General features: G+C 45.6%; 2 protein-coding genes across 2 annotated transcripts; both read left to right on the top strand.

Annotated features, from left to right (window-relative positions):
- Positions 1-148: 148 nt before the first annotated feature.
- Positions 149-19,471, top strand: LOC138636165 (S-adenosylhomocysteine hydrolase-like protein 1). The gene is made up of 18 exons (XM_069724039.1): positions 149-223; positions 314-617; positions 3,426-3,537; positions 3,854-3,997; positions 8,492-8,592; positions 9,275-9,377; positions 9,914-10,008; positions 10,117-10,223; positions 10,306-10,422; positions 12,387-12,450; positions 13,278-13,366; positions 15,205-15,275; positions 15,407-15,501; positions 15,604-15,702; positions 15,829-15,897; positions 16,106-16,184; positions 16,493-16,613; positions 16,923-19,471. Exons 2-18 carry the CDS (start codon positions 438-440, stop codon positions 16,927-16,929), a joined length of 1,653 nt encoding a protein of 550 aa, XP_069580140.1. The 5' UTR covers positions 149-223; positions 314-437; the 3' UTR covers positions 16,930-19,471.
- Positions 19,472-20,610: 1,139 nt separating this feature from the next.
- strip1 (striatin interacting protein 1) lies at positions 20,611-27,601 on the top strand. Its single transcript, XM_069724041.1, has 20 exons — positions 20,611-20,755; positions 21,398-21,467; positions 21,575-21,649; positions 21,730-21,864; positions 21,959-22,079; positions 22,334-22,509; positions 22,581-22,708; positions 22,792-22,974; positions 23,160-23,380; positions 23,483-23,548; positions 23,650-23,713; positions 23,813-23,884; positions 24,022-24,096; positions 24,949-25,046; positions 25,411-25,537; positions 25,626-25,726; positions 25,826-25,892; positions 25,979-26,083; positions 26,215-26,419; positions 26,539-27,601. Exons 1-20 carry the CDS (start codon positions 20,645-20,647, stop codon positions 26,784-26,786), a joined length of 2,448 nt encoding a protein of 815 aa, XP_069580142.1. The 5' UTR covers positions 20,611-20,644; the 3' UTR covers positions 26,787-27,601.
- The last annotated feature ends 254 nt before the right edge of the window (positions 27,602-27,855 follow it).

The following is a 27,855-nucleotide window of genomic DNA, read 5'->3' as shown; positions in this document are numbered from 1 at the left end:
ATTTAATACACGAAACTAAAAATACGCTGTTTTCACGAGTAAACGGTGTTTTACGACTGACATTGAATGCAGCTTAACACGTCGACACGCCCCCTCCGTCTGTTTGTTACCGCCCACAAAGTTACTCAGCCAGGTGACAGCTGAGCTTGCACGGAACCAGCACGGAAGCCGCGCGCCTCCACCAACAGACCGCATAACGATATTTCTCAGCGCCCAAATCAAAGTCCACACATCATAATTGACTTATTAATCACAGTTATTGTCTATTTTATGTGTCCGTAGTCTGAAAGCCTCCTTCCGTCCGCCGTTGCAGAGTAGGCAGCTAGCAGCGCGAGGACGTCGGTAAACGTTGGCCTGTGACGTGTCGACCGGAGAGGACTCAACGGCCGCTGCTGTATTTCTGTCCCCGGGTAACGTCACACAGACCGCCGCGGAACATGTCGGAGCCGGCCGGGGAGGCCAAGCTGGAGGGGAAGCAGGCGAGCAAAGAGGTGAAGGAGAGCGAGAACGTGGCGGAGAAATATTCAGCCATGACCGTGAGCAAGAACAGCGAAGTGACCATGGGAGAGCTGTCGAGCGCCTTCACCGCGGTGCCCACTCACAAGCCGGTGAAGAAGGTAGGACACCGGCCGGCAGCAGATCCAACACCGCCTCCAGAGTAACAGCAATATCATATTGAATATTCTGTATCTGTGGCAGCATCTGTTTCTGGTCCTCACTGGGCACCAGAAGTATGCTGGTAGTAAATAATAAATCAAGATCAAATAAAAGCAGTAGCCTTGATCTCAACCCTTCACCTGCCAGATACAGACATTTAACACAGTTTTTAATTGATATTGATTTTCTCTTAGTGCAAAATAAAGAGTAACAACACTGCAGACATGTTGCTGTTGGGGAAGAGAGGGTTTTAAAAGGTTGTTTGTTTGTTTGTGTGTGTGTGTGTGTGTTTGTTTGTGTTGTACCCAGATAGTGAAGTAGTAAGTAGTCATGGGAAGTCACTTCCACCATCATGTCGAGAATAACTACAGTCTGGAACAACAGAAAGTTACGGTCAAAGGTCTTTTTTATTTATTTACAAATCCTAAAAGTACCTTTTTACAACCTGCACCTCCTCTGCACCTCCTCTGCACCTCCCTCGTTAACAAAAGATTCCCAGACACAAAGAAAAGAGAAATATTTCCATGCAAAAATTGCAAAACAACGATGACACATTCAAGGAACAAGGAAGAGCTGCGTCTTGAATTCTTGAGGCTTTAGGACGGAAAATATTCACGCGCTTCATTGCGGCTGGACAAAAGGGGAACAAATAAATACCAGTTCTGAGCAGAATAAACTGCTGAGTCTATTTTTATGCTGTGAAAGCGCTAAGCTCATAGTTTGAGTTTGTCAAATTCAAAGTCCCAACATGCTCAACCAAAGATTTATTGTTCAGTCTGGCAGCTTTACATTAACTGCTTCACCTCCTCATTCTGGAGGCGCTTTGTTTACAGCTGTCATCACAGATGATGAAATGATTTCAACAGTAACTCAGTCAGGGCAGCACAGTTAACATATGTATGATATGTAACTGTCTCCTGGACGGCTGACGGCTCCTTTTATCTGTCATATGAAGTCTAATAAAGCTCCTGAAGGTGTTTGTTGTTCATGTAGTTTAATCCCTCTGAGTTTAAAGTTAAATGGTCATTTTGTTAATGACCATTTTGTTTGTTGTTAATATTTAGTTGTTAATGGTTAAATTAAGGTGCAAGCTTACAAAAAGATTATAAAAGGGAATTAGACTGGAGATGATGGTTGAGTAGGGCTTTTAGCTACTTTTATTAGTCAAGCCCCATTAATCGTGTTTACTACTGTAATCTCTTTGACATGCATTTGAAAACAAAACAATGACGCGATCAGAAATACCATTGGTAAGAAATAATGTTGTCAACAATATTCTTATAAAACACAGAAGAAGATGTCTTAAGTTGCTTTTCTTAAAATTCTAACCTTAGTTAAAGACTTCTGTCTGTCAGGTGAAACATAAATACTCTCAGATATGAAACATAACTTAAATACACACCACATGCAGTAAAATGATATAAAACAGGTGATAAACTCAGCTCACGCAGAGCAGCGCTCATCAGTCCTTCAGGCTCTGGGACCCTGAACCTCACACCGTCCTGTCCAGGAGGAAATATGTGGCGTCTCTTCACCTTAATCTCCACAAAACAGCTTCACATTGTTCCCGGTTGCCGCGGTGTTTAACTGGTATGTGGAAGGTTTTCAGTGGCAGGACGACTGTATCCTGACTAGAGAACCTGGAGAAGATGAAGCTGAGTGGCGTTAATGATGGAACATCTTGCATCCTACACTGATAAAGGCTGCAGGCTCATTTATTACACTGCAACTACATAAAAACAGATTTGGAAACATCACCCGGCACCGTAAAGAAAAGGAAAACAAATACGTTCCAGAAAGTGTTGAGGTGTGCAGATCTGCTTGTTTACGGTTTCATACCTTCAATCTGGAGCTGGCGTGAGAGAAAATACTCCTAAAGATCTCATGTTACTACAGAGCACGCAAAACCTCTGTCAACACAAATGTTCTGATTACTGCTGCGATTAAAAAAAACAGCTGAGCAGGCAGGAAGTTATGTACATGACAAAAACATCAGCTCTCCCTGTTACAGTAAACATGCACTGTGTATATGTGTAGAAATGTATATGTGTAGAAATGTATATGTGTATATATGTATATGTATATGTGTATATATGTATATGTGTATGTACACTCCTTATTGGGATACAGAACATGAAAACTTTATGAATAACTTGCAGCAGCTGAAATAGTGCAAAGTTTTGTAACGCTGAAGTCTGTTAGATGTGTGAATTAATCACATTTCATGTCACTTTAAAACCTCGATATTAAAATAAAACCGAACATCTTTGGCAACTTTAATTTGTAGGATTCATTGAAAGCAGTGAGTTCAACACACCACAGTGGAAATGTGGTTTCTGGTTTTTATTTCCCAGCGGGGAATCAAATTCTGTAATTACAGCAAATCTGAGAGGGGATGTTCACCATCATTGCACAAGCAGGGGTCAGAGGTCATCCACACCAGAGTTTGGGTCGGGCTGCTTCCCTCTGTAACATCTATTTCTGGAAATACAACCAAATGAGCTCACTACTTTGAGGACGAAAATCATGCTGCCAAAGTGTTTGTGGCTCACAACTTCTTTCCATCAGATCCTGTCGAGTCACGTAAACAATAAACAGAAACAAAAGCCTCCAGTTTCTGAACGGTTCTTCATTGAAGCCTGAACAGAACCGAACCTCCATCTGAACTCTAGAGTTAACTTTTAAACTGCTTCTGTCCTTACGTTGAAATACTTCCAGTTTTTAAACCTGCTGTGAAATAACTGAAACACGACTCCTGTTTGTTTTAGCAAATCCAGTTTGTGGAGGACAAACAGGAGTTCAGCAGGTTCCCCACCAAGGCGGGTCGGCGCTCGCTATCCCGCTCCATCTCCCAGTCATCCACCGACAGCTACAGCTCCGGTAACAAGCACAGCTCATGTCTCTGCAGCACTTTGTGTCTCACTCATTTATTATTTTAATAAAAAAAATTACATGCTCTATTGTCATTGATGTAAACTGTACCAGTGTGGTCGGAGAGCTGAAGATGAATATGGAGCTCTAAGTTCATCCAAACATCAATACATATTAAGTTTAAAAAAAAAGAAAAGAAAACTCATAATGTTGATTTTTTTTGTTTGTTTGTTTGCTCCTTATCATATATTCAATCTTTAACAAACTGGTCATACCGAGTACCTTCCTCTGTCTTTAAGTGTTTAAACCCTCTTTTCCTCTGCAGCTGCGTCGTACACCGACAGCTCCGACGACGAGACGTCTCCACGCGACAAGACGCAGACGAACACGAAGGGCAGCAGCGACTTCTGCGTGAAGAACATCAAGCAGGCGGAGTTTGGAAGGCGAGAGATCGAGATCGCAGAACAAGGTGAAGCACAGAGAGGACGGCGTGACCTCAACGTGACCTCAGAGTGACCTCAGAGTGACCTTACAGTGACAGTGTCCAGATTTACTGATCTGTTTTCATTTGATCTAATTCAAGAAATTAAAACTGGACCAGCAGCTGCAACACACAGTTAGAAAAAATGAACAGATAAAAATAAAGTTGAGAGAAAAAGTTATTTCAAAGAGAGCTTTTATCTAGAGATATTTTGGGTCTGTTCGGACTTCACTATCTTTCTGTTTAACTTAGGTTAGGTTAGGTTAGGTTAGGTAGTTACTTTATTAATCCCCGAGGGGAATTTTTTTTTCCGCTACAGCAGCATACAGGAAGCAATAAGATAATAATAGAATAATAGAAAGCAATAAAATAGCAGTAAAAAATATAAAATATAAAATGCACAGTATATACAGTACAGTATATATCTATATATATTATATACAAACAACCAAGAAACACAGTCAACAGTGTTATTGTTATGTGATGGATTTTGCCAGAGGTGAGTTATTGTACAGTCTTATTGCGGTCGGCAGGAATGATCTCCTGTATCAGGAATGATCTCCTGTATCAGGAATGATCTCCTGTATCTGGAATGATCTCCTGTATCAGGAATGATCTCCTGTATCAGGAATGATCTCCTGTATCTGGAATGATCTCCTGTATCTGGAATGATCTCCTGTATCAGGAATGATCTCCTGTATCTGGAATGATCTCCTGTATCTGGAATGATCTCCTGTGTCTGGAATGATCTCCTGTATCAGGTCTGGAATGATCTCCTGTATCTGGAATGATCTCCTGTATCTGGAATGATCTCCTGTATTAGGAATGATCTCCTGTATCTGGAATGATCTCCTGTATCAGGAATGATCTCCTGTATCTGGAATGATCTCCTGTATCAGGAATGATCTCCTGTATCTGGAATGATCTCCTGTATCAGGAATGATCTCCTGTATCTGGAATGATCTCCTGTATCAGGAATGATCTCCTGTATCTGGAATGATCTCCTGTATCAGGAATGATCTCCTGTATCTGGAATGATCTCCTGTATCAGGAATGATCTCCTGTATCTGGAATGATCTCCTGTATCTGTCCTTGTGACAGCAGCTGGAGGAGTCTTTTGGAGAAAGTGCTCCTCTGTCCCTGCAGCAGGTGGAGAGGGTGGTCAGGATTATCCAATATGGATAATAGTTTGTTCAGCGTCCTCCTCTCCACCACCTTTTCCAGGCTGTCCAGTTTGTAGCCGATGATGGAGCCGGCCTTCTTAACCAGTTTGTTAAGTCTGTTGGTGTCACCGGCTCCAATGCTGCCCCCCCTCCTACCTCCCCCCAGCAGACCACAGCGAAGTACAGTTCACTGGCCACAACAGATGGTAGAACATCTCCAACATCTCGCTGCACACATTGAAGGATCAAAGTTTCCTCAAGAAAAAGAGTCGACTCATCACCTTCTTGTAGACAGCGTTGATGTTGGTCTTCCAGTTCAGTCTGTTGTCATGGACACACCCAGGTACTTGTACTCCTCCACCATGTCCACCTCCTCTCCCAGAACTCTCAGCGGTTGTGGAGCCGTCGTCTTCCTCCTGAAGTCGACCACCATCTCTCTGGTCTTGGCCACGTTCAGGAGGAGGTGATTTCTACCAGCCCACTCCACAAAGTCCTCCACTACTGCCCTGTACTCCTCCTCCCGTCCATCCCTTATACACCGACCACTGACTCCTCCTCCCGTCCATCCCTTATACATCCCACCACTGCAGAGTCATCAGAGAACTTCTGCAGATGTCTTGACTCTGAGTTGTTCTGGAAGTCAGTGGTGTAGAAGGTGAACATGAAGGAGACAGAACAGTTCCCTGAGGAGCTCCAGTACCACTGACCACCGTATCAGACAGCACACTGCCCAGACGGACAAACTGTGGTCTGCCTGTCAGGTAGTCATTGATCGAGGAGACGGTGGACGTGTCCACCTCCACCACCCCCCCACCACCCGCAGCTTCTCACTCAGCAGCAGTGGTTGGATGGTGTTGAATGCACTGGAGAAATCAAAGAAAGTGATTCTCACAGAGTCACCGGTTCCATCCAGGTGAGACTGAGCTCGTTGCAGCAGGTAGATGATGGCGTCGTCCACTCCCACATGAGGCTGGTACACAAATTGCAGAAGGTCCAGAGAAGATTTCACCAGCGGCCTGAGGTGGGCCAAGACCAGCCTCTCCAGCACCTTCATCACATGAGATGTGAGGGCAACCGGTCGGTAGTCGTTGAGGCCGGATGGAGTCGTCTTCTTGGGGACAGGAACCAGGCAGGACGTCTTCCACAGCACCGGGACTTCCTCCTGCTTCAGGCTCAGGTTGAAGAGGTGTTGTAGGACCTCAGCCAGCTGGACGGCGCAGGTCTTCAGGACCCGGGGCTGATGCTGTCAGGTCTTCAGGACCACGGGGCTGATGCTGTCAGGTCCTGCAGCCTTGCACTGGTGGATTCTCTCCAGCTGTCTCCTAACCTGGCCAGTCGTCACAGAGAGTGTGTGTGTGTGTGTGTGTGTGTGTGTGTGGGGGGGGGGGTCATGGTGTCGATGGAGGAAGAGCCCTTTTATATTGAGGGCTCTATGCAGTTCACCAGGAGGGGGAGGGGGGAGGCAGCAGAGGTGTTTGGGAGGTGTGGTGTGTGGAGGAGACAGATGAGGGTGGTGAACTAAACCCGTTGAAGAAACAGTTTAGCTCATTGTTCCTCTCCAGGTTCCCCCTGATTGTTCCTCTCCAGGTTCCCCCTGGTTGTTCCTCTCCAGGTTCCCCCTGATTGTTCCTCTCCAGGTTCCCCCTGGTTGTTCCTCTCCAGGTTCCCCCTGATTGTTCCTCTCCAGGTTCCCTCTGATTGTTCCTCTCCAGGTTCCCCCTGGTTGTTCCTCTCCAGGTTCCCCCTGGTTGTTCCTCTCCAGGTTCCCCCTGGTTGTCTCTCTCTCCCCTTGAACCCAGTAATCTCCTTCATACCGGTCCACACCTCCCTCATGTTGTTCTGCTGGAGTTTATCCTCCAGCTTCCTCCTGTAGGAGTCCTTGCACTCCCTGAGCTTCTCCTTCAGGTGGCGCTGCACTCTCCTGAGCTCCTCCCTGTCCCCAGACCTGAAGGCTGCTTTCTTCTTATTAAGAAGCACCTTCAGGTCACTGGTGATCCACGGCTTGTTGTTGGGGAAGCAGTGTGCAGTCCGGGATGGTACGGTGGAGTGTTCACAGAATTTGATGTATTCTGTGATACAGTCCGTCCTGCTGTTGATGTCCTCCCCATGTGGTCCACACAGCACATCCCAGTCCGTGGACTCAAAGCAGTCCTGCAGGGCGTCTTTAGCCTCCTGTGTCCACCTCCTCACAGTCCTGGTGGACACAGGCTGCCTCTGCACCAGAGGAACATACTTTGGAGTCAGCAGGACCAGGTTGTGGTCTGATCTACCAAGGGGAGGGGGGGGGGTAGTACTGTATGCATCCATGTCATTAGCATACAGGAGGTCCAGGGTTTTATTGTTCCTTGTGGGGCAGTTCACATACTGGTGAACAGTTGGCAGGACTTTATCCAGACTGGTTAAAGTCTCCAGTAACTAACAAAAATGCACCGGGATGCTGAGTCTGCAGTTTGGACACAGTGGAGTGGATGGTGTCCACTGCTGCCTCTACGTCAGCTGATGGAGGAACGTACACAGCGATAACAATGGCGGACGTGAACTCCCTCAGTAAATAATAAGGGCGCATCCCCACGGCTAGAAGTTCAATGTCCGGGCTACAAAAACGTTCCTTCACACACACGTGGTCGGGATTGCACCACCTCTCGTTCACATAGACTGCAATCCCTCCACCTTTCTTCTTACCGCTCTGCACAACGTCTCCGTCCCCCCGAACGGTCCTGAAGCCGGGTACGGCCGTGCTGTGGTCCGGGAGATGTGAGTGCAGCCATGTCTCGGTGAAACACATGATGCTGCACTCCCGGTACTCTCTCTGGGTCTTTACCAGCGCCGAGCTCGTCCGTCTTGTTGGCCAACGACCTCACGTTCCCCATTAAGATCTCCGGTACCGCTGGTTTATATTTCCTCCTCTTCACCTTCATCTTAGCTCCAGCTCTGCAACCCCGCCGTCTTCTCCGAAGTTCATCGGGGATCTCAGGCCTCGCTCCGGGCAGCAGCAGTAGAGGTCTACTCAGCGCGATCAGCTGATCACGAGAGTAAACAATAACAGAGCCCCCAGCCAGAAAAGAGGAAAAATTACCGTCCATTGTCTGACCGTTAACTTAACACACGTGAAGAAAAGAAAACAACAACTCCGAAGAGAGAAGAAAGAAAGAAAAATACTTAAAATAAACTTAAAATACTTAAAACAAAACACACTCGGGGGGGGGGCTGCTGTAACAGGCTTCCGCTAGCGCGGCGCCATCTTCGGCCATCAATGTTCAGTGTTTTAGGTCAGAATGAACAAGTTCTAATGGATCTGTTTCTGTCTCGTCTTGTCCAGACATGTCGGCGCTGATCTCCCTCAGGAAGAGAGCGCAGAGTGAGAAACCGCTGGCAGGAGCCAAGATAGTGGGCTGCACTCACATCACCGCTCAGACGGCGGTAAGACTGTACCTTCAACACCTGAGACAGGCAGCAGGGAGACGGGGTGTAGGGAGACAGGCAGCAGGGAGACGAGGTGTAGGGAGACAGGCAGCAGGGAGACAGGGTGTAGGGAGACAGGCAGCAGGGAGATGGGGTGTAGGGAGACAGGCAGCAGGGAGACAAGGTGTAGGGAGACAGGCAGCAGGGAGACGAGGTGTAGGGAGACAGGCAGCAGGGAGACAGTGAGACAGGCAGCAGGGAGACGGGGTGTAGGGAGACAGGCAGCAGGGAGACAGTGAGACAGGCAGCAGGGAGACGGGGTGTAGGGAGACAGGCAGCAGGGAGACGAGATGTAGGGAGACAGGCAGCAGGGAGACAGTGAGACCGGCAGCAGCGAGACAGGCAGCAGGGAGACGGGGTGTAGGGAGACAAGCAGCAGGGAGACAGGCAGCAGGGAGACAGTGTCTCTTCATCAGGACAGTTTTTCACTGTATTAAAGGATTAAAGTGATCAGTTGTGAGTATTTTCATAAATGTTTTCATTATCAGATAAACTGTAAATCACAGACTCGGTTCATTTCATCTTTACTGAATAATAACATACTTGTAGACTGACTGATCTACAGTCTGATATCTGACCAGTGAACCGCTCTTCCTTCCTATTGGACCGTTACCATGGTGACCTCCTGCGGTGTCTCCAGGTGCTGATCGAGACGCTGGTGGCTCTCGGGGCTCAGTGCAGGTGGACAGCCTGCAACATTTACTCAACCCAGAACGAAGTAGCTGCTGCTCTGTCAGAGACAGGTGAGCTGTGGACATCATGTCACCACCGGTGATGTTAGAAGATGTTTTCTTACGAGCAGAGTTCTTCCACGTGAGCGTCTCCTGTTTGGAAACGTTAAATAAACTTGGTTCAGCCCTGCTGAGATATTAGGATCTCATCAGATGTTCCTTTCAGAGAAGGAGCAGCAGGACCGCACTCCTTTTATCTCAGGTTGCTACGTGACGCTCTGAGGACGTACTAAATATCCACAGGAGACATGTTCATGAGGTGAAGAGCTGAATGATGTGTTCAGGTGTCTGCTGGTCTGTAACGGACTGCTCGTCATGCTGGGCTGTTCATTAAACTACATCTGTCACTGCCGAACACATCTCCAGCTTCTTTCTACACCTAATAATGACCTTCATGTCCAGTCGGAGAAGCTGAGAAGGATTTCTTCTGCAACATATTTTACAGTTGAATTTGAACTATGAGTGTTTATTTACTGGTGTTATGTAGACTCTCATGTTCACCAGCGTTGATGTCAGAGGCCTCAGGATGTTCTCCTGCTCTGCTCCAGGTGTGGCGGTGTTCGCCTGGAAGGGCGAGTCAGAGGACGACTTCTGGTGGTGCATCGACCGCTGCGTCAACACGGAGGGGTGGCAGCCCAACATGGTGGGTGGAGACGTGGACAAATACACCACAAGTCAAACTGTTCCCTAGTTAATATCAGTATGTAGATATTTTTCTTTGTAAAAAAGCAACATAACTTCTCCTTCTCAGATCCTGGACGATGGAGGAGATCTGACTCACTGGATGTACAAGAAGTACCCGAACGTCTTCAAGAAGATCCGGGGCATCGTGGAGGAGAGCGTCACCGGGGTTCACAGGTCAGTCAGCGTCTGCTCGATGTGAACTTCCTTTTTTAATATTCAAACACATACAAAACGCGTTCCTGTCTTCTCCCTTCAGGTTGTATCAGCTGTCCAAAGCTGGAAAACTGTGTGTGCCGGCCATGAACGTGAACGACTCGGTGACGAAGCAGAAGTTTGACAACCTGTACTGCTGCAGAGAGTCGATCCTGGACGGGTTAGTGAGCCGCAACACAACTCATTCACAAACACCTGCTCAGGAACTTTAGAGACACCAGCCAGTGGAAGGTGTTAATACAGAGAATAAAGAGGTGACAGTTACAAACACGCCCGCTAACATCTCTGACTGGAAAACATGATCTCAGCTGCCAACTCACCAAAATGTTAAATAACAGTAGTTCCCTTTTTTTTTAAGTGATAAAAATGAAAATCTCATCATTTCACATGAATCACTGAGAGATTAGTTTGTGGAAAAGCTTTGTGTAAATCTTGTTGTGGCTCCAGAGGGAGTTCAGGAAAGTCTGATTTAAAAACCTCGTCAGAGTACCAGACCTCATCTTCAGTAGTGTTTATGAATATTACTGCTGCAGCCCAGGTGCATCATGGGTAATGTTTGTAGTGGGTTTTTTTCAGGGCCTTGACCTTAAATGAGTAAAAAAGACTTGTGCTGTGTTCCAGATGTTGTACGTGTGTTCCAGATGTTGTACGTGTTCCAGGTGTTGTACGCGTGTTCCAGGTGTTGTACGCGTGTTCCAGGTGTTGTACGCGTGTTCCAGGTGTTGTACCTGTTTTCCAGGTGTTGTACGCATGTTCCAGGTGTTGTACCTGTTTTCCAGGTGTTGTACGCGTGTTCCAGGTGTTGTACCTGTGTTCCAGGAGTTGTACCTGTGTTCCAGGTGTTGTACGCGTGTTCCAGGTGTTGTACGTGTGTTCCAGGTGTTGTACGCGTGTATTAGGTGTTGTACGCGTGTTCCAGGTGTTGTACGTGTGTTCCAGGTGTTGTACTTGCGTTCTAAATGTTGTACGTGTGTTCCAGGTGTTGTATGCATGTTCCAGGTGTTGTACGTGTGTTCCAGGTGTTGTATGTGTGTTCCAGATGTTGTACCTGTGTTCCAGGTGTTGTACGTGTGTTCCAGGTGTTGTACGTGTGTTCCAGGTGTTGTACGTGTGTTCCAGGTGTTGTACCTGTGTTCCAGGTGTTGTATGTGTGTTCCAGATGTTGTACCCGTGTTCCAGGTGTTGTACGCGTGTTCCAGGTGTTGTATGTGTGTTCCAGGTGTTGTACGTGTGTTCCAGATGTTGTACCTGTGTTCCAGATGTTGTACGTGTGTTCCAGGTGTTGTACGCGTGTTCCAGGTGTTGTACGCGTGTTCCAAGTGTTGTACGTGTGTTCCAAGTGTTGTACGTGTGTTCCAGGTGTTGTACGCGTGTTCCAGGTGTTGTACGTGTGTTCCAGGTGTTGTACGTGTGTTCCAGGTGTTGTACGTGTGTTCCAGATGTTGTACGCGTGTATTAACAGTCATCACTGATTTCTGGGTAAAATAATTAAGACTGCAGATATTTTGGAGGGTGGTGTTCACATGATGAGGTCATTTCCTGTCAGGGGGATGGACGGATGTCATCTGGAACACAGCACAGATCTCTTTGATCAGTTATGATTCTTTATTTTTAAACTGTCCCTCATATTACAGGATCAGTTCAATTTCACCGAACATGGATCGGCTCAGGAAACACTGCTGCTCATTAGCACCTCTGTGGGTTTCTAAAAGTCTTCCTCTGTGCTGACTGGAGCTTCTCTGGACTCTGATCATCTGAGAACGTCCCTGTTTACTATTAATTATCACCTGCGTTCTTTCAGTGTGCCGACTCAGCGGTTTCTACGTCTGCTGCTCAGGATTTATCTGTTGATGAGTTATCAGTAAGCTGCCCTGCTGTCCTGCAGCAGCTGGTCCCGTATGAAGCAGATGATTTATTCTGCAAAGAGAAAAACATTTTACACAGAAACAGAACATACATCACATGATCAAAGAATATTTTTACCGTCTGGAACAGACCGAACCAAAGAACATTTTACTGTCCGTGATGATGGAGGAGCCAGATTTCAGAGTCCAACACAGACGGACGGCTTTTTGTTTTTAACTTCCACTAAATGTTGTGACTTTGTGTGTCCAAACTCTGCAGCCTGAAGAGGACCACAGACGTCATGTTCGGAGGGAAACAGGTGGTCGTGTGTGGGTACGGAGAGGTGAGAGATTCTTCTCATGACATGCAGCGCTCATCTTCATCTTCATCACGCAGCAGAGGAAACATTCAGGAGGAGACGTTTTAGGACTAGAAACTCACAACACGAGCCAAGAAGTTCAAACACCAACAGAGTGCAGCTGTCGTCTGACTGAGGAGTTCAGAACATGTTCACAATCACAGTCTGACTGCATTTACATGAATAAGATAAGATACGAGAGAAGAGATGGGATACCAAATGATAAGACTCAGCTTAATAATGCAGGAAAGAAAAATAAAAGTACACAGGAAGACAAAATTAAAAATACACATGCAATAAAAAAGAATAAAATAAAAGAGAAAACATTTTTAGAAAACTGTAAAAAAAATAAAAACCAATGTATAAATACACACACGCAAGCCATATACATAAAATATATAAATACACCTTGATAAGTACAGAGTAATGTCAAGAAAAAAATTATTATTGCATCTAGGTGATAAAAAAAGTATTGTTTATTTTGAAATTCCAGGATATATTGTAAATTGCATGGAAATGCGCACTTTATGAGTAATGTGTATAAGATATATTTAATATACAGTATAGTATAAATGTACAGAAAATGATAGAGTACAAATTAAAATGTATGAGGTATATATTTGTAATGTATATATTAATAAGTAGTAACAATATTTGATTAAATATGATAGATCTGACTCAAAAAGTAGTGATGGTGAAAAGTGGCAGGTGCTACGACTAATAATAAGTCATGTGACGTGTTTGTATTGTTAGTGTTTAGTTTTATTTCTGTTGGTCTGACATCACATGGTTTCCCTGTTTTGTGCGTCCAGGTTGGAAAAGGCTGCTGTGCTGCTCTGAAAGCGTTGGGAGCCGTCGTCTACATTACAGAGATCGATCCCATCTGTGCCCTGCAGGCCTGGTGAGCACGGCCAGCTGATCGCTGATGTTTTTACATGTAGGAATAAGAGGAAACAGAAGCAGAGCAGAGCTGCACTACTGTCCAGAGAAAGATGATGTTCTTCTTTATCTACCAGACTTACAGTGGGTACGGAAAGTATTCAGACCCCGTTACATTTTTCACTCTTTGTTTCATTGCAGCCATTTGCTAAAATCAAAAAAGTTCATTTTATTTCTCATTAATGTACACTCAGCACCTCATCTTGACAGAAAAAAACAGAAATGTAGAAATTTGGGCAAATTTATTAAAAAAGAAAAACTGAAATATCACATGGTCATAAGTATTCAGACCCTTTGCTCAGTATTGAGTAGAAGCACCCTTTTGAGCTCGTACAGCCATGAGTCTTCTTGGGAATGATGCAACAAGCTTTTCACACCTGGATTTGGGGATCCTCTGCCATTCTTCCTTGCAGATCCTCTCCAGTTCCGTCAGGTTGGATGGTGAACGTTGGTGGACAGCCATTTTCAGGTCTCTCCAGAGATGCTCAATTGGGTTTAGGTCAGGGCTCTGGCTGGGCCAGTCAAGGATGGTCACAGAGTTGTTCCGAAGCCACTCCTTTGTTATTTTAGCTGTGTGTTTCGGGTCATTGTCTTGTTGGAAGGTGAACCTTCGGCCCAGTCTGAGGTCCAGAGCACTCTGGAAGAGGTTTTCTTCCAGGATATCTCTGTACTTGGCCGCATTCATCTTTCCTTCAATTGCAACCGGTCGTCCTGTCCCTGCAGCTGAAAAACACCCCCATAGCATGATGCTGCCACCACCATGTTTCACTGTTGGGATTGTATTGGGCAGGTGATGAGCAGTGCCTGGTTTTCTCCACACATACCGCTTAGAATTAACGCCAAAAAGTTCAATCTTGGTCTCATCAGACCAGAGAATCTTATTTCTCATAGTCTGGGAGTCCTTCATGTGTTTTTTGTCAAACTCTATGCGGGCTTTCACATGTCTTACACTGAGGAGAGGCTTCCGTCGGGCCACTCTGCCATAAAGCCCCGACTGGTGGAGGGCTGCAGTGATAGTTGACTTTGTGGAACTTTCTCCCATCTCCCTACTGCATCTCTGGAGCTCAGCCACAGTGATCTTTGGGTTCTTCTTTACCTCTCTCACCAAGGCTCTTCTCCCACGATTGCTCAGTTTGGCTGGACGGCCAGGTCTAGGAAGAGTTCTGGTCGTCCCAAACTTCTTCCATTTAAGGATTATGGAGGCCACTGTGCTCTTAGGAACCTTGAGTGCTGCAGAAATTATTTTGTAACCTTGGCCAGATCTGTGCCTTGCCACAACTCTGTCTCTGAGCTCCTTGGACAGTTCCTTCGACCTCATGATTCTCATTTGCTCTGACATGCACTGTGAGCTGTAAGGTCTTATATAGACAGGTGTGTGCCTTTCCTAATCAAGTCCAATCAGTTTAATTAAACACAGCTGGACTCCAATGAAGGAGTAGAACCATCTCAAGGAGGATCAGAAGAAATGGACAGCATGTGAGTTAAATATGAGTGTCACAGCAAAGGGTCTGAATACTTATGACCATGTGATATTTCAGTTTTTCTTTTTTAATAAATTTGCACAAATTTCTACATTTCTGTTTTTTTCTGTCAAGATGGGGTGCTGAGTGTACATTAATGAGAAATAAAATGAACTTTTTTGATTTCAGCAAATGGCTGCAATGAAACAAAGAGTGAAACATTTGAAGGGGTCTGAATACTTTCCGTACCCACTGTATTAACTAATATTCAGACAAGCACGCAGGAAGCCCCGCCCCTTCATGTTGAACTGATGTGCTGATTTCTCTCCTGTATAAACAGCATGGATGGATTCAGAGTGGTCAAACTGAATGAGGTCATCCGGCAGGTTGATGTCATCATCACATGCACCGGTAACGTGACTCTGGGATCTGGGATTAGTTTTTTTTTATATTTCAATCTATAACAAATGCTTTTTAGTTGATGATTCTCTGTCAGTTCCTGATTTACGTGATGAACACAGTCTGGTTGTGTGTGTGTGCAGGGAACAAGAACGTGGTGACCAGGGAGCAGCTGGACCGCATGAAGAACGGCTGCATCGTCTGCAACATGGGGCACTCCAACACCGAGATCGATGTGGTAACGTAGTGACGATGACGGCAGTTAAATCCATCCTGGTTTCATTTCAATCAGTGTGCACAAACATGCTCAAACAATCAGGGATGTTCTGGTCTCCTGCAGGCCAGTCTCCGGACCCCCGAGCTCACCTGGGAGAGGGTCCGCTCGCAGGTGGACCACGTCATCTGGCCAGATGGGAAGAGAGTCATCCTGCTGGCTGAGGTGACCGGCTGCATCCATCCGACCGTCACGTCACGTCACGTCACGTGACCATCACGTGACCACAACACACCACAGAGATTTCCCTCTTCATTGGTTCTTGCCAACACGTTGATTTCCTCTCCGCAGGGACGTCTCCTGAACCTCAGCTGCTCCACCGTGCCCACCTTCGTGCTGTCCATCACCGCCACCACTCAGGTGACGTGTTGTTGAAGTCCCTCCACGGTTATTAAAGCCGTCCTCTGCAGAGAGGCTGAGATAAGCTGCTGATGTGACCTGGAAATGTCACGGTACAGAGGAGGCTCACAGCTGGAGCTTCTCTCTGATATCAGAAGGCCAGAGTTTCATTTATTCTCCTTCATGACGTGTTTATTTCCATCAGTGTGATGACTGCGTGTGTTTTCAGGCTCTGGCTCTCATCGAGCTGTACAACGCTCCGGAGGGACGCTACAAGCAGGACGTTTACTTGCTTCCCAAAAAGATGGGTGAGGATATGAATACTTTAACGGCTGGCCGAAGTGTTTTTCATGTTCAAAGCTTCCCAGCAGCATCGCTCACGGTCGGGCTGTGCGACTGCAGCGCAGGAATTTACTGCTTCAGCACTCCGCATTGCATGCAAATTCAGAGATTACAAATTTACGACGAGATTAAGTTCCTCTGTGAAGTGACTCGTGCAGTCTGGTTCTGTTCGCGGTTACCTAACTCGCTCTGTGACTGTGCTCTTCTGCAGGAGGGTTTACTGTGTGCAGGCCTTTTGTGTTTCTTATGAAACAACCTCATCCTTATTTTACAGATGAATACGTCGCCAGTCTGCATCTGGCCACGTTTGACGCTCACCTGACAGAGCTGTCTGATGAGCAGGCCAAGTACCTGGGTCTGAACAAGAACGGCCCCTTTAAACCCAACTACTACAGGTACACCTCTCAACATATTCAATCTTTTAAAATAATATATTTGTAAGAAAAACTGCACTTTTTAATGGATTAAAACTTATTGTTCATCTATTTCATTCTAAAAATATACAAATTTCTATTTCAAATTATAGCCTACAATAATGACTTTTTTTTCTTTACCAGACCAACAATTATAAAACCAGAGTTTCACACAGAGACAAATAGCTTAATCCTGAATAAACCTTGAGGTACTTTGTAGATAATAGATAGATTATAGCAGGCTAAATAAAAACAAGAGTTTCTCATCATAATGTGTTTGTGTTATTCCAGGTATTAATCTCCAGACACCTCAGAGCACCTCTACGTTCCTCATAAAAACAGATTTCTGTATATTGTATTTTTTACTCTTCACAGGATGCACAGCTTGTGTTTAGTTGTACTTTAGAGGCCGCGGCAGGTTTTTTGCTTTACTTGCTGCTTCCCACAGACGACGCACTCAGCTGGCCATGAAAACTTAATGTACCTGCAGCACTCAGCTGTCGGATACGGTTCCTATTGCATGTTTTCATACTCGCTGGTTCCTCTCTGAATAATATATCAGTATATTGTGCCAAATGACTGAGAGGAGGATTTCAGTTGTTCTGAAATGTTTATGGTTGGTTGTGAAATCAGTTAAACTCTCATTTGATGCTGGTTTTTTTCAGTTTAAAAAAATATATATAAACACTGTAACAGATTCATACCCACAAAACTCACTGAGCTTCTCTGACACGTTATTCACACACTGACGTGCAGACAGACAGACAGACTCACTGCTGGCAGTAGGTGCCCTAACTGCTCCAGCATTTAGACACTTTTAGCTCTCTAATTAACTGTTAGCTTAAATCTGTTTACAGCCATAAATCAGAACAAAAAGTGTAGACATGTTTTGAGTTGTACAAAAAGACAAACAGCCGATGTGAATCTCCCGACTGAATGTTTTTGGACCAAATCAGAGCCGGTGGATATGAAACTTTGAGTCATCCAGATGTTTGGTTCTTTGTGTTGTCGGCGGAGCGTTTGCCTCCAGATGAGCCATAACGACGTGATCAACTGTAAATCAGAACTTGGCTCCTGTCGGCGTGTGTTGGATTGTGTTTTTACCGTCCAGTGGTTTAAAGTTTTCCTCCCGCTTTGGTATCGAAGAATTTATTTTAAAACATTCCATTCACGAGCTGCAGAGGAGCCGCGCCGCCCTCTGCAGCATCATCAGCATCATTCACCACCTGCAGCAGCGTCGCTACCTGTTCACCTCTAAAACACACAAGAAGGCAGGTTTTCTGTTTCTTATTAAAACGCGTCCTTAATGAGGTTTTGGTGTCTGGTTAGAAGGATTTCTGCACCTCAGGGCATTCAGATATCTCAAATTATGTGTAAATATATTTTTATCTGACTGTAGTATCAATGTCTAATCTCACTGTCATTGAGATGAAATATTTAGTGTGATCCGATCAGATGATGATGCTGTACTGTATCAGCTGTGAGGTTCATCTGTCCACAGTGAATGTGTTTGGTGTGTGACGCCGGCTGAGCATCATGCACCGTGTTTATTCTGCTCATCGTGGTTTTATTTCTTCGATTTGTCAGGACTCTGATCTGGAGTTAATTAGAGGACGTCTGTTTTTTGGTGTTTTTTTTTTTTATTAAAGAATTTAACAACAGTAAGCCCAGAGATGCAGTGCGACTAGACATGGATACATTTTATTTTTAGCACATTTAACTCTCAGTTGTGTTAGCTGTCTCTTCTGTGTTATCTTGTGCTGTTGTAGGTGTTTTAATGACACAGTGTTTCTGTTTCATTGTTTTAAAGGCTTGAAAATGTTTAGTGAAACTCGTAAAATGCACAAGTTCACATTAATCTCTATATTCACCATATTTTTAAAATAGCGGGCACACTGGATGAATATGTTTAGTGATTTATTTGAATTTAAACTGTATGTATAACGTGTCGGTTGAGTCTGGCTGCTGTATTCGATGCAGGGGATCGTTGGGCTGACTTTACTCCAAACAGTATTACTCGGTATCCTGTTGCGTCACCCTTCAAAACAACCTAAAGATCCTCTTCACGTGCAGGTGACTGCTGCATTTCATCTGTGACATAACTGTGAATGATTTCTGTCTGAGTCGCAGCCGACAGCGTGCTGCAGCGAAGTGCTTCTCATCTTTGCACTAACAGCTTTACATCCAAGGACATTCAGTGAGGACATCATCGGGCTGTAACCGTGGTTACCGATCAGTTGACGGTGCCTTGTAACTCACTTTACTAATCAACGTTTTTCTCAGAGTACGTTAACGCCCAACACGGCTGTTATTTTGCAATATACAGTGAAAGCTATGCAGCAACACGTCCTCTCCTCTGTCTGATCAGTGTTTCACATTACTCATTAATATGATAATAATTACTGTAAGCTGTTTTAGACATTATTAAGAATCATTTTAAACTCTGTTGTGAACGTTTTACCTTTATTTTAATGTATCTTTCATCCCAGTTTTGTTTCTTCTAACAAACCTACAGTTTCATTTCATAATAGCACTTGAAAAGCTGATAATAATGCTCGTTTTAACCAAGTTTAACTCTGTTATAGAGACAAATGAATATGTTACAAACAGGAGCAAACAGCTGGACTCGAGTCAAAAAACACCACCGTGATCTGACGGTTGTTGCTGGTTTGGAGTTTTTGATTTGGAGACAGCTTTGTATAATATAGATCGGCTAAAATGTAAGCTTATATTTTTAACACTCTATCTGTGGTTTAGTTTGAAGAACACGATTTCAGCAGTTACACCCTGTTAAACTTCTGTGCACTATTTCCTCCAATAAACTGCTGTTTTAATTTAAATCTGTCTCAGATGCATCATTTCACAGACTGGTGTGTTGCCTATGTGCCCAACGACACTTAATGTTTGGGAATACATTTATAGCATAATTAAATCACTGTGTATATAGTAAATGTGTCGATGCTTCAGTAAGAATATAAAGCCTGCGTTTTTTTTTTTTTATTATATATTTTTTTTATTGAACAAGATATACATTTACAAACCATGTAGACAAGTACTCATTATATTGTACAGAAAAACTGAAATGTGGAATGAAATAAAGTCTGTAAAATAATAAATAACAGCAGGAAAAACAATTAAAACTGCAAGCAGTGATATGCCGACCCTCGCACGCTGCAGGTCGGGGCCGCCGGTGGGTCCGCCGGTGGGCCGGGGCCGCCGGCTCCCCGACCTGCAGCGCGCGAGGGTCGGCATATTCCCGCTGGCAGTTTTATTTTTTTCCTCGATCTCGTTCCTTGTTCTTCTTCTTTTTTTAAAAAAGGCTTTTTTTTTTTGCAGTTTCAACATCTTCAAAAACTTGGTCGGGCACCACCGGTGCTCGGCCCTAATAAAGATAACTGCACTTGGATACATAAATTCCCTTAATGTACATATATCAGGAAAAAAGGAGAGAAAAAGAAAAATCTTTTGTAGTATTAATAAGTTTGAGAGTCTCAACATATTCTTTAATTTCACTCAAAAATACAGTGAAGTTGGGGGAGATTTTTGACCTTTGACATTTATGAGTGAACAGGTTTACAATTAATTCATTATTATGCATTATTATTATTCATTATTATTATACGGTGGTGCAGTGGTTAGCACTGTCACCTCACAGCAAAAAGGTTCTGGGTTCGAATCCGGTCCTGGGCCTTTCTGTGTGAGTTTGCATGTTCTCCCTGTGCTTGCGTGGGTTCTCTCCGGGTTCTCCGGCTTCCTCCCATCATCCAAAAACATGCACCTCAGGTCAGGTTACCTGGCGCCGCGCTAGTGGCAGCCTGCTGCAGCAGCTCCCCCCTGAGAGCCCCCCTGCTGTAGTGAAGACATTTCCCCTCGGGGATTAATAAAGTGTATAAAATCAAAAAAATGATTTTCGTTTTTAAAAAATATGTAAAAACACTCGATGTGATGTCATAGCGTCAAACTCTCGCAGAAACACGATCGTCTCGCGAGACTACGCTGCCCCCCTAAACATTATGGACGTCGGTGGGAACGGTGGAGGGCTGCCCGGGAACAACAAACAGAGAGCGATGCTGCCGAACAAAAGCAGAGGCGAGTTCAGCCGCAACCAGAGGAAAGACTCCGAGGTACGAAGACACAAGTCCGCCGTTTATTTACAGCTCGGACACAAACAGGAGGCCGCTACTGCTGCTGGCTAACGGAGCTAGCTCCGTGGAGCTTCACCGGTGGCTCGACATGAACCGGAAACTAACAGCAGCTAACATCTGCTGTTATCATATATATTTATATTTATATATTTATATATAATTAATTAATGAAGCTGGATATCCCTGTTCCACCTGGTGCATGCTAACTCGTATAACGTTGAACAGCAGTGTGGGATTAACAGGAGGCAGCTAGCCGCTGCTAGCCAGCCTCAGGCCGGACTGGAACCTGTTTACATGTCCGGGTTAAAGGTTAAAGGTTAAAGGTGCTTCTTCTGTCCGCTGCTCAGCTGTCATCTCACCACCAGGTGTTACACGGATCCCCTCAGACTACAGATCTGCTCCTTTAATCAGGTTAAAACAACCAGGAAGTCAAAGTCTGACCGGTTTCATAACAACGCAGTTTATTAAACACCAATCAGAATAAAACTAAGTATAACAATTATAACTCAATAACTTAATACGATGAATACCGAAGTCTGCTGCGGTCAGTGTCTGAATCCCACCAGATATTAAATGTGTAAACATTTGGTCAACGTCATATTTAATATTTTCTCTGTTCAGGGGCTGTCGGAGTTTCCAGATCTCGAGTTTGAATACTCTGACACGGACAAGTGGTCTGCAGAGCTGTCAGGTGTGTGTGTGTGTGGGGGGTCGTCATGGAGACGGAGATTTGTGAATGCGTCACTCTTTCATAACCTGTAATCGTGGTACAGTTACGGTGTGATGTTTCTGTCTCAGAGCTCTACAGTTACACCGAAGGACCGGAGTTCGCTCTCAACAGGAAGTGCTTCGAGGAGGAGTTCAGAGCTCACGGTACGTAATGAGACACGCAGTCGTATTAATAATTATAGACTAACGACGAGGAAACCAAATGTTATGATCTCCTCCTCCAGTGTCCGATAAGAAGTGGACGGAGCTGGATGTGGAGCAGCACAGAGCTCACGCCATGCGCCTGCTGGACGGCCTGGAGGTCATCGCCCGGGAGAGACGGCTGAAGGTGGCCAGAGCCGTTCTCTACATGGCTCAGGGTCGGTCCGCCTCTCGTACCCACGACCTCCAACACAACCACATCCTAACAGAAGTGGAGGATGTGTTACGGCGGTGCATCTGTTTTCTGTGCAGGGACGTTCGCGGAGTGCAGCTCGGAGGCCGAGGTGCAGCACTGGATGAGATACAACATGTTCCTGCTGCTGGATGTGGGAACCTTCTCCGCTCTGGTGGAGCTGCTCAACATGGAGATCGAGTAAGTTCTCCGGCTGATTGGAGTCCACTTCCAATTAAAAACTGTAATTTTGCCCCCAAAAGTTTTCTGGAAAGGATTGACGTTCAAAAGTTCTCTCGATTAGAAATGAATGATAATGAGAACTTTAGTTTAATTTGAGTTTTTGAATCATAAAAGGTTTATCCAGAAATAAATCAGTTAATGAATCGTGATGATGTCATAGTTTCTGAGGAGTCTCTAACATGCTGCGATCCCCTCTGTGATGTTTCTTTTAGTAACAGTGCTGCTTGTAGTAGCGCCGTCAGGAAACCGGCCATCTCCCTGGCGGACAGCACCGATCTCAGGGTGCTGCTCAACATCATGTACCTGATGGTGGAGACCATCCAGCAGGACGACCCGGCCGACAAGCCCGAGTGGAAAGTCATCAGAGAAACCGTCCGGACGGAGCTCGGTAAATTCAGCTGCCGTCACGTGGAGGACGTGCAGGAAGTCTCTGTAAACTAACGACCTGCTTCTGTCCAGGATCTCCTCTGTTCAACAACGAGCCCATCTCCGTCATGCTCTTCGGCATGGTCACCAAGTTCTGCAGCGGTCACGCCCCTCACTTCCCCATGAAGAAGGTCCTACTGCTGCTGTGGAAGAGCATCATGGTGAGAAACGCTCAACCGACCCTCCCGTAGAAGGCTCCGGTGCGGACGTGAAGCGCTGAGCTCCTCCTGTTTCTCGGTTTCAGTTCACGCTCGGAGGCTTCGAGCAGCTGCAGAGCATCAAGGTCTGTAAGCGTGAGGATCTGAGTCTTCCTCCTCTCCCGGAGGACAGCATCCGGGTCATCCGCAGCATGAGGGCGGCGTCTCCTCCGGCGTCGGCGTCCGACCTCATCGAGCAGCAACAGAAGAGAGCGCGCCGCGAGCACAAGGTACTCGCTGCTGCTTCGTACTATTAAATATCAGTATTTCTGCACATATTGAACATATTTAATTCATATTTTTCTGGCCAAATACATTACTTGTGACCTGATATTGGCCCCCTCATTGTTTACATGCTGTCTGTCCTGCTTCCTCCACCGTGTCATCATGATCTCTGTCCTCGTGTCTCACGCAGTCGCTCATCAAGCAGGACAACCTGGACGCGTTCAACGAAAAGGATCCTTACAAGGCCGACGACTCCCGAGAGGACGAGGACGACAACGACGACAACGACAACTCCATCGAAGCCGAGACGTTCCCGCTGGAGAGGGACGAGGTGATGCCGCCGCCGCTCCCTCACCCGCCCTCAGAGAGGGTGTCCTTCCCCAAAGGGCTGCCGTGGGCTCCCAAAGTCAGGTACCGTCAACACTTACAGACGACAATCTGTTGGCTCCTTCGTCAATAAACATTTCAAGATTCTTGGATTAATGTTGTTTTTGTTTTTTTTTGCTCCAACAGGGAAAAAGACATTGAAAATTTTCTGGAATCGAGTAGAAGTAAATTCATCGGTTACACACTTGGAAAGTAAGTTTGGTTTTAGTCATCAAAACTGAACAAAGAAACCTGACTTTATTTAACATGTATGTTCTGTAATGAAGTATTAAATGGAGTTTATTTCTGTGCAGTGATACGGACACGGTGGTCGGATTACCGCGGCCGATACATGAGAGCATCAGGACGTTGAAGCAGGTAAACATTTCTCACGGCTCCCTGAAGGTTGGTTGAAGGTTTTCTTTGAGCTGCAGAGCTCCTGGACTTCAGATGAATCATCTTCGTGGTGTTTTTCAGCACAAGTACGTCTCTATAGCAGAAATACAGGTCACGAAGGAGGAGGAGTACCAGAAAACCCCTCTGTCTGGGGTAAGTCCTCACAAAACAACATCACTTTAATACTCTGTAGTGAACCAGATCCGCTCTTCACCCTCCTGTTGGTGAAGCTCAAACTGTGGATGTGTGGTGGTGGAGTTCTTAGGTTGTGACTTGTTGTGTGTCGTCAGGGTGAAGAGGAGGTGGAGATGTGTTCCACTGAGCTGCTGTACCAGGGCATCCTGCCCAGCCTGCCTCAGTACATGGTGAGAGCTGCAGTTCATCTGCTGCCAGACACTCACACATACAGATCTGATGGAACTAAAGATACAGTTTGATGCTTCATTTAAATATTTACAGGTTTATATACTCTATCACAATCAGCCTTCAGTTTAATATCTACTTTAAACTACTTAAATCTCCAGTTTCATGTGTTGAGATAAAATTTAAGATGTTTAAAGTACCGCAGGCAGAAGATGGACGACATCTGTTGACTGTTTCACCGAAATCAGTCGTAACATGATCACACACACACACACACACACACTCACTCACTCACTCACTCACACACTCACTCACTCACTGTCACACACACACACACACACACACACACACACACACACACACACACACACACACACACACACACACACACACTGAAGTTTTAATAACCAAACAGGCTGCTACTGAAGGAAGCTCAAATCTCAGCTGTCAATCATGATGTTTTATTGATGATGTAACAATCCAGTAGGTAAGTTTTAGACTGTTAGGAAGAAATTAGGATGATATAAATATAAATTTCTGATGTTTGGACATTTATAAACTATATTATCCAATCAGAGATGAGCATTATCTGTATGTTAATAAATCCTGTTTGTCCTCCACTGATTCAGTCGGTTCTTTAAATTGAACCTTTTTGGCCCAACAGTCTCTCAGGGGAAGTATTTATGTAAAAAAATCAACACAAATGTTTAAGTACCAAAGAAAGCAAACATTAATGAAGAGTGAATTTATCATTATTGATATACTTTAGTAATCCCAGTGGCTCACCGTACGAACATCATCCTCCCCTGTGTGTTCGTCTCTCTGCCGTCCTGCCGTGTGTTTCTGAACGTCAGATCGCTCTGCTGAAGATCCTCCTCGCCGCCGCGCCGACCTCCAAAGCCAAAACGGACTCCATCAACATCCTGGCAGACGTGCTGCCGGAGGAGATGCCGTAAGTGGGCTTAACATCCTGCCGGCTCCTCCTGCAGTCCGGCATTAAGTTCTGAGGACCGGCAGGACTCCATCAGCACCAATATCACATCATTATATCATTATATCATATTATATCATTATTAAGTGGGAAAGGTTTAACGTGTCGCGTTACTTTATTTGATTACTGGAGCGAATTGATGTCTGATGAGGTTTGTCAGCAGATTATTTTTCTTTCCTTTATGGGACCACTACAAATGAATAATCCAGGATTTTGCAGGCTGAGTTGTGAGTTGCAGGTTTGAAGTGAACATGTGAACGGTACCGGTCGGAGGTCGATGACCCGATCTGGGCTCCTGGTTCTGATCCGCTCTGTGACTCCGCAGGACCACCGTGCTGCAGAGCATGAAGCTCGGCGTGGACGTGAACCGACACAAAGAGATCATCGTGAAGGCCATCTCCGCCATCCTGCTGCTGCTGCTGAAGCACTTCAAGCTCAACCACATCTACCAGGTGGTTCAACAGGAAATCACTTCATGTCCCTGCGGTTCGTTGGATTGAAGGACACGTCCTCTTTATCTGACTGCGTTGTGTCTTTCAGTTTGAGTACATGGCTCAACACCTGGTGTTTGCCAACTGCATCCCCCTCATCCTGAAGTTCTTCAACCAGAACATCATGTCCTACATCACAGCTAAGAACAGGTCCTCTGACAGCCTCTTTGAACAACACAGATCCTCTCCTTTACTGACAGAAAGCATCAGTGAACTGTACTCAAAGTGATTTCTATTTCACCGTTTCAGTATTTCAGTGCTCGACTTCCCGTACTGCGTCGTGCACGAGCTGCCAGAGTTAACCGCAGAGAGTCTGGTGAGTCGTCTCCGTCGGGTTCATTGAAGTGTTGCTCTGATGTCCAGCTACTGTCTGCTGATGAGCTCTGTGATGATCTGTGACAGGAAGCAGGAGACAATAACCAGTTCTGCTGGAGGAATCTGTTCTCCTGCATTAACCTGCTGAGGATCCTCAACAAACTGACCAAGTGGAAACACTCCAGGACGATGGTGAGAGCTCGTCTGGTTAAAACATCCACGACAGAACGGCAGCTGTTTAAACTACAGGGTTGACTGACGGCTGTTTAAACTACAGGGTTGACTGACTCTCTACAACCGTCCATCCGTCTCTCCTCCACCAGATGCTGGTCGTGTTCAAGTCCGCTCCCATCCTGAAGAGGGCGCTGAAGGTCAAGCAGGCCATGATGCAGCTCTACGTCCTGAAGCTGCTCAAAGTGCAGACCAAGTATCTGGGCCGCCAGTGGAGGAAGAGCAACATGAAGACCATGTCGGCCATCTACCAGAAGGTCCGGCACCGCCTCAACGACGACTGGGCCTACGGGAACGGTGAGTGGAGGAGGCAACACCTGTAATACTATGTACTGTATGTACAATACTGTATGTACTGTGGAGGTGAAGACCGTCGCGCTCCCTCTGAGTCTGATTGTGTGTTTGTCCCGGATCAGACCTGGACGCCCGTCCCTGGGACTTCCAGGCCGAGGAGTGCGCTCTGCGGGCCAACATCGAGCGCTTCAACAGCCGGCGCTACGACAAGAGCCACAGCAACCCCGACTTCCTGCCGGTGGACAACTGCCTGCAGAGCGTGCTGGGGCAGCGCGTGGACCTGCCCGAGGACTTCCAGATGAACTACGACCTCTGGCTGGAGAGGGAGGTCTTCTCCAAACCCATCTCCTGGGAGGAGCTGCTGCAGTGAGCCCATCAGAACCAGAACCCCGTTACTGTGTTGTGACGGACGGGTGGAGGATCTCTGAGGTCACGCTGCTCTTCAACCGTCAGCTGGTTTCACTCCAAACAAACGCTTCATGTGACGAACTGCTGCCTTTAAACACGTTTGACATCGTTGTGATTTCAGTCAGAAATAACATCCTTTTTTATTCATGTTCCCGCCACTTTTTTACTGAATCAGCTGATACAGAATGAGTTTAGCGGAGCTCCTCCTTTCCATCCTCAGGTGTTCGTGTGCCTCTGACCTGCCAACACACGACCATTTGTTCACCTTTAATTTGAAATGAGTTTATTTGGAGGAAATCTTCCGTTTTTTCTGTTAAGACGAGACTCAGCAGGTCGGATACGACATTCCTGCTTTTATCCTCTTCAGAGAGGAACAGCTGATTGAAACGGTTGGTTCCTGGTTGCTGTGCGTGCGTCCTCCCCTCCGGTGTGCTGGGAACCCTGAGGCCTCGCTCACACCGTATTTGACCTTTAGACGTGATATTTGACCTCTAAGAACGAACCTCATCGTTAGCGCTGATTTACTTCGTCGTGTGTGTAAGAGGAGAGAAGATTTCTGGTTTGAAATGTTTGAGTTGGAACAGCTGTTCTGAACTGAAGAGGAGAATCACTTTAATTCCCAGTTACACACCCCGTCTCCTTTTCCAGCTTTTTTTAACATTTTTATTTTTCCGTTTTTATTAAAAAGGTTAAGGAAATGAAAATACATGTAAATTGTGAAACTTATTTATCATAGTTTTGTCTTTGAATCCTGTAATAAAAAGATACTGTAATTCATGTAGTCTTTAATTTTGAAGGTTTCTCTTTGAGTGAGATGCAGACAGGAAGTGATGAGAGGAGGAGGAACTGTTGCTGGTGTTGTAAGTACCTGAATCCTCCTGCAGCGTGAAGGAGTCACAGGGAGGTGAGAGAATATCTCAACATCAGCATTAGGACATCATGAATCCTCCAGATCGTAGAAACATGGAACACCCTGAACTCATATCTGCTTCATCAATAACTCCATCACAGCAAATGGCTCGCTAGCGCCC

Source organism: Brachyistius frenatus, unplaced genomic scaffold (assembly GCF_029030835.1).
Source record: "Brachyistius frenatus isolate BFR_SWC_R1_liver_20210118 unplaced genomic scaffold, ASM2903083v1 Contig_359, whole genome shotgun sequence".
Taxonomy (NCBI): Eukaryota; Metazoa; Chordata; class Actinopteri; family Embiotocidae; genus Brachyistius; species Brachyistius frenatus.
This window is presented reverse-complemented; position numbering and strand designations above follow the sequence as displayed.

Coding starts and splice junctions, on each gene's coding strand:
- LOC138636165 (XM_069724039.1), top strand. CDS start 438: ATGTCGGAGCCGGCCGGGGAGGCCAAGCTGGAGGGGAAGCAGGCGAGC. Junction 3,998..8,491: donor GATCGAGATCGCAGAACAAG/GTGAAGCACAGA, acceptor CGTCTTGTCCAG/ACATGTCGGCGCTGATCTCC. Junction 10,423..12,386: donor AGAGAGTCGATCCTGGACGG/GTTAGTGAGCCG, acceptor CAAACTCTGCAG/CCTGAAGAGGACCACAGACG.
- strip1 (XM_069724041.1), top strand. CDS start 20,645: ATGGACGTCGGTGGGAACGGTGGAGGGCTGCCCGGGAACAACAAACAG. Junction 25,727..25,825: donor TACATCACAGCTAAGAACAG/GTCCTCTGACAG, acceptor TCACCGTTTCAG/TATTTCAGTGCTCGACTTCC. Junction 26,084..26,214: donor GGAAACACTCCAGGACGATG/GTGAGAGCTCGT, acceptor CTCCTCCACCAG/ATGCTGGTCGTGTTCAAGTC.